This window comes from Aegilops tauschii, chromosome 2 (assembly GCF_002575655.3).
Source record: "Aegilops tauschii subsp. strangulata cultivar AL8/78 chromosome 2, Aet v6.0, whole genome shotgun sequence".
NCBI lineage: Eukaryota > Viridiplantae > Streptophyta > Magnoliopsida > Poales > Poaceae > Aegilops > Aegilops tauschii.
Window position 1 is genome coordinate 497,613,748 of NC_053036.3, and position 9,017 is coordinate 497,622,764.

General features: G+C 46.6%; 2 protein-coding genes across 2 annotated transcripts; one reads left to right on the forward strand and one right to left on the reverse strand.

The window, feature by feature from the left end:
- The first annotated feature begins 522 nt into the window (after window positions 1-522).
- On the forward strand, window positions 523-6,109 carry LOC109765664 (glutamate dehydrogenase 2, mitochondrial). Its single transcript, XM_020324446.4, has 9 exons — window positions 523-1,133; window positions 1,239-1,352; window positions 3,857-4,078; window positions 4,168-4,242; window positions 4,337-4,453; window positions 4,607-4,857; window positions 5,165-5,240; window positions 5,362-5,448; window positions 5,543-6,109. Exons 1-9 carry the CDS (start codon window positions 1,026-1,028, stop codon window positions 5,726-5,728), a joined length of 1,236 nt encoding a protein of 411 aa, XP_020180035.1. The 5' UTR covers window positions 523-1,025; the 3' UTR covers window positions 5,729-6,109.
- A 101-nt stretch (window positions 6,110-6,210) lies between these two features.
- LOC109765663 (uncharacterized) lies at window positions 6,211-8,305 on the reverse strand. The gene is made up of 2 exons (XM_020324445.4): window positions 8,037-8,305; window positions 6,211-7,713 (listed from the first exon to the last, which is right to left on the reverse strand). Exons 1-2 carry the CDS (start codon window positions 8,151-8,153, stop codon window positions 6,538-6,540), a joined length of 1,293 nt encoding a protein of 430 aa, XP_020180034.1. The 5' UTR covers window positions 8,154-8,305; the 3' UTR covers window positions 6,211-6,537.
- Window positions 8,306-9,017: the final 712 nt, after the last annotated feature.

Consider the following 9,017-nt stretch of genomic DNA (forward strand, 5'->3'; position numbering starts at 1 on the left):
GGGGAGGCGCTTCGCGGGGCGAGATGCACCCTGGCCAGATGGTCCTTCTCCTCGTTCACTCCCCACCGTCCTTTTCACTGTCAGGGGGACGAGGCCAAGTTCGCCACCCCACCGTACTCGTGCGTGCACTGCACATGGCATTCTGTAAAAACAAAAACGTGTTGGCTTTTGCAGAGCGCAGAGAATCCGGCCGGAGGAGGAGATGCCAACAAAATCAACGGGAGGAAACGCAGACGCTTCCGACTTTCAGTTCGGGCGATGGACGGACCTACGCGAAAGCGAGAGAAACAAACGCGAAAAGCGCGCCGGAAAGGTCAGGCACGGGACGCACATGCCCCGACTGACAGGTGGGCCACCAAGTAGTACCAGCACACCGTCCGGTGGGACCCACAGAGAGAGAGAGAGGCCCGTCGTTCACCGTTAACGAAGGAACGAGCGAGCGAGCATCGCCCCTTCCCTGGCTCGCGCGGGGCCCCGATTCTCCTCGCTCTACACAGCTGTGACCCGCGATCGTGAGTAATTACCCTCCAAAACTGCCAAGGCATGCTGCAGGATCCATCCAACTAATCTTCGTCTCAACTCAACTCAAAGAAAAAAACGAATCGTCGTCTGGTCCCAGTCACCTCACACGCAGCGGCGTGATCCGTCCATCGATCAGATGGAAGAGAAGAGGGCCGGTGCACGTTAATGGCCTGCTCGTTCGTTGTTCATGCCCTCCGTCCCTATTAATACCATCCTCCTCCTTGGGCCTTTGGCTCCCTCCAAACAACCGGAGCTCGCGCCCCCCTCGATCTCCGGACAAAAATCCGCCCTTTTTACGCCCGCCTTGCCCTTTCTGGCCGCGAGAGCCTCCCCCACCCCCGCCACGATCTCGCTCCCTCGCGTGCGCGTGTTTCCGTCGCCCCTGTCTGTCCCTTTCGCCCGATTTCCTTGCGGTTGAGGAGGTTGTTGGGGCGGGCCGGGGGAGAAAAGAAGAGGAAGGAAGTTAGCCCCGCCGCGCCGCGCCTCGCCGCACCGCCGCCGCCATGAACGCGCTCGCTGCGACCAGCCGCAACTTCCGCCAGGCCGCCCGGCTGCTCGGCCTCGACTCCAAGCTCGAGAAGAGCCTCCTCATCCCCTTCCGCGAGATCAAGGTCGCGCCGCGTTCTCTCCTCTCTCCTCTCCTCTCCTCTCCTCGCCGCCGACCGGAGCTTGACTCTGTTTGCTTATTATCTATCTCCGGTTCCTTTCCTTCGCAGGTCGAATGCACCATCCCCAAGGACGACGGCACGCTGGCCTCCTTCGTCGGCTTCCGCGTGCAGCACGACAATGCCCGCGGGCCCATGAAAGGTGGCATCCGCTACCACCCCGAGGTGACGGGATCTCTTCTCATCTCCTCTCCTCGTGGGATTGTCTTGCTACTTCTGTCAATTGATTGCGATTTCTCCCGGAAGTCTAAAACAAGACGCATCCAATTAGCTCTCAAAAAAGCGATTGTGACTCTAAAAGGATAAGCAAATTAACACACGCAAAAATTGCTGGATTGCTTGCCAACTTGGCATGCTTTTACATCCATTGCTCATGGTCAACGATGTCATTGTTTCTTTTTCAATTCAAAAAAAGAGGTGGATCCATGGTACTTGGCATTCTTAGGTTATTTTTGTATGCAGTGTCCAGCTCTGCTACTTGACTTTCGCATGTATGCTTAGTTTAGGACATTATGTAGATTCTCCTTGCTGTCAATTTGTCAGGCAAATGATTTGAAGCTATAGAATCCTTTTGAATGAGAGCATACAGCGTTCCTCTGTTATTACAAGCTCATCTTTCTGTCGTTAAATTGTTGGAAATATCTTCAAAGTCGTTGATTCTGTAACGCCCGACAAAATAAACTATCATCGATGACGACAAAAGAATGTCTAGTGCTGGATCTTGTTATCTGTTGAACCAATATTTTGTCGATAACGGTCAGCATATAGACTATTATCGATGACGACAAAAGAATGTCTAGTGCTGGATCTTGTTATCCGTTGAACCAATATTTTGTCGATAACGATCAGCATATAGACTGTTATCGATAACGACAAAAGAATGCGTGCCCGATCTTGTTATTCGTTAATCCAGTATTCTGGTGATATTTTGCAAGCCTAGAAAGTTTTATATCTTTCAATGCTTATTCATCATTTATAGAAATAACCAACCGAGCTAAAGTATCGTCGGTTGTTTGACTGAATTACTTTAATTGTTTCAAGGCGTTGATTGTGTAACCTCAGCAAATAAACTGTTATCGATAGACAAGAGAACATGTGCCGGATCTTGTTATTCGTTGAACCAATATTCTGCTGATATTTTGAAAGCCTATAAAGTTTTATATCCCCAAATGATAATTCGGTGAAGGAAACAATCAACTTAGCTAACATATTGATGGTTGTTTGACTGATTTACTTTTGTGAGTAAGCAGTATTTTATTAGAAATTGTTTCAAGAAGTTGATTGTTATCTGGCATATCAACTTAAGCAGTATTTAATTATATATTTTATTAGAAATTGTTTGACTGAATTACCTGGCATATCTTCGAAGTCGTTGATTCTGTAACGCCCGACAAATAATCTGTTATCGATAACAACAAAAGAATGTTGTGCAGCCGGATCTTGTTATTCGTTGAACCAGTATTTTGTCGGTTGTTTGACTGAATTAACTTTTGTTAGTAAGCACTAATTTATCTGGAAATTGTTTCAAGACGTTGATTGTGTATGCTCGGCAAATAGACTGCTAGCGATAACGACAAAAGAACATGTGCCCAATCTTGTTATTCGTTGATCCAGTATTCTGGTCATATTTTGCGAACCTGGAAAGTTCTACATCCTTCGATGCTAATTCAGTTATCAAAACAACCAACATAGCTAAAGAATTGTCGGTGGTTTGACTGAATTACTTATGTGAGTAAGCACTATTTTATTTAGAAATTATGTCACAATGTTTATTGTGTAACCTCAGCAAATAAACTGTTATCGATAACGACAAGAGGACGTGTGCCGGATCTTGTTATTTGCTGAACCAATATTCTGCTGATATTTTAAGAGCCTAGAAAGTTTAATAGCCCTAAATGATAATTCAGTTAAGGAAACAATCAACTTAGCTAACGTACTGTCGGTTGTTTGACTGAATTACTTTTGTGGGTAAGCTCTATCTGTCTATTTTATTAGGAATTGTTTGAAGACGTTGCTTGTGTAACGCTCAGCAAATAGACTGTTGTCGATAACGACAAAAAGAACATGTGCCCGATCTTGTTATTCGTTGATCCAATATTCTGGTGATATTTTGCGAGCCTAGAAATTTCTATATCCTTTAATGCTAATTCAGTTATGGAAACAACCAACTTAGCTGAAGTATTGTCAGCTGTTTGACTGAATTACTTATGTGAGTAAGCACTGTTTTATTTAGAAATTGTTTCATGATGTTTATTGTGTAACCTCAGCAAATAAACTGTTACTGATAATGACAAGAGAATGTGTGCCGGATTTTGTTATTCTTTGAACCAATATTCTGCTGATATTTTGCGATCCTAGAAAGTTTGTTATCCCTAAATGATAATTCAGTTAAGGAAACAACCAACTTAGCTAATGTACTGTCGGTTGTTTGACTGAATTACTTTTGTGAGTAAGTAATCCATCTGTAAACTAATATAAGAGCGTTTAGATTACTGATGTAGTGATCTAAACGCTCTTATATTAGTGTACGGAGGGAGTACTATTTTATTAGAAATTGTTCCACCATGTGTTGCTGTTCTTTATGTTAGATTCCGAAAAGCCAAGGCAGTAAGTCAGTTGCAGGGTTGACTGATTATCATATTTCTTCTTGTACTTAAACTCCTTGACAGGTTGATCCAGATGAAGTAAATGCACTTGCTCAGCTGATGACATGGAAGACTGCCGTTGCGGCAGTACCATATGGTGGAGCAAAGGGAGGAATAGGGTGCTCTCCCGGTGATTTAAGTAGGAGTGAGTTGGAGCGTCTGACGCGTGTATTTACTCAGAAAATTCATGACCTTATCGGAACTCATACCGATATTCCAGCTCCAGACATGGGAACTAATTCACAGGTATGCTATGCAATTTCAATTTCTTTACTATCGTTCACTGCCTTCCTATGTTCTGCTACTAACTCTATCTGAAACCATTTTCCATACAGACCATGGCATGGATCTTTGACGAGTACTCAAAATTCCATGGTCACTCCCCAGCTGTTGTCACAGGGAAGCCCATAGTAAGTATTACCACTATAACAGAAAATTATCTGCTGCATATAAACTCTTTACACATTATTACTAATATGATTACAATTTGGGCCTATTTGTTAGGATCTTGGTGGATCATTAGGTAGGGATGCTGCCACTGGGCGGGGTGTAATGTACGCTACTGAGGCTCTCCTGGCCGAATATGGGAAGTCTATTTCTGGATCAACCTTTGTTATTCAGGTGAGTTGTGATAAACCGTTGACTTCTTGAATGGTAAAAAGATAGTAGCGAGTGCCATGGTAAAATACCAAAATAAGTCTGTTCAAACATAGTGCTACTGTTAGTAGCCATCAAAATGTAGAATAGTGCTTATTCTATGATGAACTCCTGCAGGGATTCGGTAATGTTGGTTCATGGGCTGCACAACTCATCCATGAGAAAGGTGGTAAGGTAATTGCACTTGGAGATGTATCAGGCACAATCAGAAACAAAGCAGGGATAGACGTACCTGCTCTGATGAAGCACAGAAATGAGGGTGGTCAGTTGAAAGACTTTCATGGCGCTGAAGTCATGGATGCCTCAGAGTTGCTAGTGCATGAATGCGATGTCCTCCTCCCATGTGCCTTAGGCGGAGTTCTTAACAGGTAATTGCTATTATCCTTCTGCGCTTTTGATGTGGCCTAAATCATTTTCACTAGATTTCACCGTACGTCACGGTTTCCCCCCTTTTCTGTTACATGTTTGTTAAGTGTTTTCTTCTGCTAGTTTTATTGCGAATAGCAAAAATTGATGTGCGAATATTGTGATAATCCCGACTTAATGAATTCTGCAGATAAGTTGATGCATTTTTTATTCAATCTTTGTACCTGTTGAGCAACCTATTTTCTGATTGCTTCCTGGATATATACTTATAGTTTAGGGTAACTGATGATTTGCTTTAATTATCTGAAGGGAAAATGCCCCTGATGTTAAGGCCAAATTTATAATCGAAGCTGCTAATCATCCAACCGATCCAGAAGCTGATGAGGTAAGAGTACTGTACCACCAAACAACTTACGATAAATTTTCATACTTGAGAAATATAAAAAATACAACCATTTTTCAATTTCTGTTTTCTGAATGTCTCACTTTTGTTGTATGTGCTGTAGATTCTTACCAAGAAGGGAGTGGTCGTGTTGCCTGATATCTATGCTAATGCTGGTGGTGTGATCGTTAGCTATTTTGAGTGGGTTCAGGTAATTGAGTATACGATGGCGGCCTTTGCCATCTCATTCCACATTATCTTTTTGCTTGAGCCGGCAGTTTCCTTATGCTTCTTTGATGGCGCAGAACATTCAAGGATTCATGTGGGAAGAAGAAAAGGTGAACATGGAGCTCCATAAGTACATGAACAGCGCGTTCCAGAACATCAAGGCCATGTGCAAGTCTCAAGATTGCAACCTTAGGATGGGAGCATTCACCTTGGGAGTGAACCGGGTTGCTCGCGCCACCATCTTGAGGGGCTGGGAGGCATGAGGAATTCCAGATTCCTTATCGAATAATCCATGCCCGACACCGTGGTGGATGACAGTTCTTATATCCACCATCATTGATTTGGTAAATTCATCATAAGTTGCCGGCATGCCAGGAGTCCAATTGAAATAATTTTCAGTGTACATGACAGAGATGATGGGTTTGTTCTTTCTGTTAGCTAATTATCTGCCCTGGGATGTTCTTTCTGTTAGCTAATTATCTGCCCTGGGTTGTTCTTTCTGTTAGCTAATTATCTGCCCTGGGTTGCCAACTATGGTGATCTACTAGTTCTGTGTGATTGTAAACCTTCAGAGTTGTTGAATGTTTACCAAAAATTTCTGGATTTTAATATCAAAAAGGTTATTTTGGCCTCATTGGTTTCAACATTTCTGGTCTGAGATTTGATGGCCCCAAATGTAAGAGATTACTTCTCCAAGATTCATGTAATCGAGAGTTTCAGCAACTTATGGCAGACAAATATCAAAGAACCAGAACAATTGCATCTGTTTTTCTTTTCGCATGAACTGACGAGATTCATACAAATTCAGTCTGAAGGCAAACCCTCAGGGCCTTGTTGGACGGATGGTGGTATTTGTTCAGACTTGAACTAAACTGGAGCTCCGAAAAGAAATATCCCTACCTAGTTCAATCAACCCCTAAAACTGCTGAAGTTCAACAACAACAACAAAAAACCTAAAACTACCGATGATGGATAGAACACAAAAGCTATCGTCCTGTGCACTGCATTTAGGAACTCAAGAGGTGTTCTTTCAACTATGTGACGATGTTCCATGAGCTGCCATGCTTCAGAACTACGGCGCCTTTGTTGCCCCTGGCACCTGGGCAGGCAGTGCGAGGACACAGAACTTTGGACTATTTGGTACCTCATCATAAAAGTTCAGCAGAAACTGTTTGCGAGGTTTGCGGCGCGGCTTGCCCGGTAATGATCGAGCCTCATTGGGTGTAATTTCGTCGGCGGCGGCAGCCATCAATGTCGGTTTGCGCAACCAGCCACGGCCCTTGGGTGGAGCAGATGCAACGTTGCCACCGGCCTTCTTGTCTGCAATTGATGTTGAGGGAGAGCCGCAGGTGGATTTTGCCGGCTCTGATCTGCAGGTCCGACGACGGCGCTTGTGCTTCACAAATGGAGCTTCGGTGTCACCCTCCTTGTCGGAGGCTAGGGCCCGAGCAGAGTTTTCGTCAGCTGCCACAAGGGGCAGTTTGCAGGGCTGGGTGCTGCACTCTGGCGTACTGAATGCGGCAGGTTCCTTGGCCAAGAGCGGCCGCTTGGCTGCTGGAGCCTCGCCGCCATCTTCCTCCGTAAGTAATGCTGCACCAGAGCCGTCGTTGACGATCGCAAGTGCCAGCTCGCGAGGTTCCCCATGGTTCTTATCAGTGGCGGATGGAGCCTCAGTGCTGTCTTTCTTGTCCGTGACGAGCGCTTCGCCGGAGACGTCGGCCGCCCCTACATCCGTCAGAAGGCGAGACCGGCCACGGCGTTTGGGCATCGCGGATGGCGACCCGCTCACAAACTTCTTGCCAGAAGCCGGCTTGGGCGCCGAGCCATCCTTCCGAGGCCGACCGCGGCCGCGCTTGGCCCCTGTCATCGGAGGCCCAGCACTCACCGCCACCGCAGCGGCCTGCGAATCATCCCTCCTAGGCCGACCGCGCCCACGCTTGACCACCACCAGCGAGCTATCCTTCCTAGGCCGACCGCGGGCGCGCTTGGGCTGTGCCGGCGCAGCAGCCGCCGCCAGGACATCGGTGAGTGCGAGCTCGGGCTGGGGCTCGTCGTCGGAGCAGCAAGAGTACCGCCCAGGCGCGGCGCAGACGAAGAGGCCCTCGGCGACGTGCTTGGCGAGGTAGTAGCGGAGGAACCTGTCGTGCGCGGCGGGGACGCCGGGGTACCTGCCGCGGATGAAGCCCGAGATGGCGGACTCCGCCGAGCCGCCGTCCTCGCCCAGCGCCTGGATCGCCTCTTCGATCATCTGCAACCAGACGAGCACGCAAACGTCAAACCGGCGGCGGCAGCCCATCCAAACCCCATTGCCATTGACAACCAAGCGCGAGCTAATCTGGGTTGAGAGCAAGCGATTTCTCCTCACATCGGAGGCGATGCTCGATTTTTCTTTCCGAATCAACGAGGAGCATCTGTGGCTGGCGATGCTCAATTAGTGATTTCCTAATTCGATTCGGGTGGGTGGGTGGAGATTAAAGAGCAAATCCAACTGTTCTCCCCATAGAGAGAAAATCGACCAAATAAACGGGGAGGAATAGGTAGGCGATTAATCGACCGGGGAGAAGTGATTACCCATGAATACGGTGGATGATCCGGCGTGGGATCCCGGCGCTTGGGCACGGCGGCGGCGGCGGCCGCCGACGACGACGGCTCCCCCAGCGTCGCCTGCCCCGCCGCGACGGCCAGCATTGCGCGGCGGGGGGCGGGCGGATCGGTGGGAGGGAGGGGGAGGAGACCAGGGGCGGAAAGGGGAGGGCGCAAATCTAGAAGAGACGAGAGGCAGGTTTAAGGAGGGGGAGAAGGAAGGAAGCGGAGGAACGCGTCTGGTGCTTCTGGGCTCCGGGGAAAGGAAAGCCCGACCGGCTCGGACCATATTGCCCTTTGCTGTAAGTGATTCGCCTCTTCTGTCGTCGTCTCCGATGTTGGGTGGAGATATTTCGAACGCTCGAGATCGAATCGCCATGGGCTCTTCCATTCAACAGAGTACAATAAAAATCATCAAAACGTTTGGCATTGTTGAGCAAGGACATTGTTTGGGTTTGGGAAGGAAAAAGTCCAAAACAAACCTAGAATTTGTCGGCGAAAGCTAAATCAAACCCTGAACTCTCAATCCTTGAAATCAGCACACCAAACTATGTTATCCCGGTCTATTTTAAACCTTGAGAGGATTTAGCCGGTATTTGCTGAACTGGGCCGGCCCATTAGCAGCGTCGCTCGCGCGCGCCCACTGCTCCTGGTTTTCTTTGTTTTTGCCTTTTTGTTTTGTTATCTTTTTTCTTTTTACACATGTCTATTTTTTCTTCGTACCCAATATACATTTTTAACGCACACATAAAATATTTTTTGATAAACTTTTGATATTTTAAAATACATCATGTACATTTTTAAATTAAATGTTTTCAAATTTTTTATACATATTTATTATTTAAGTACATGTTTACATTTTCTTAATGATAATAAACGTATTATAAAACTAAACAAACACTCTTTTTCATGGTTCAACATTTTCAAATTCGTAGGCACTTTTTTCAAACACAACCCAAGTATATTCTG

Coding starts and splice junctions, on each gene's coding strand:
- LOC109765664 (XM_020324446.4), top strand. CDS start 1,026: ATGAACGCGCTCGCTGCGACCAGCCGCAACTTCCGCCAGGCCGCCCGG. Junction 4,243..4,336: donor TTGTCACAGGGAAGCCCATA/GTAAGTATTACC, acceptor CCTATTTGTTAG/GATCTTGGTGGATCATTAGG. Junction 4,858..5,164: donor TTAGGCGGAGTTCTTAACAG/GTAATTGCTATT, acceptor AATTATCTGAAG/GGAAAATGCCCCTGATGTTA.
- LOC109765663 (XM_020324445.4), bottom strand. CDS start 8,153: ATGCTGGCCGTCGCGGCGGGGCAGGCGACGCTGGGGGAGCCGTCGTCG. Junction 7,714..8,036: donor ATCATCCACCGTATTCATGG/GTAATCACTTCT, acceptor GTCTGGTTGCAG/ATGATCGAAGAGGCGATCCA.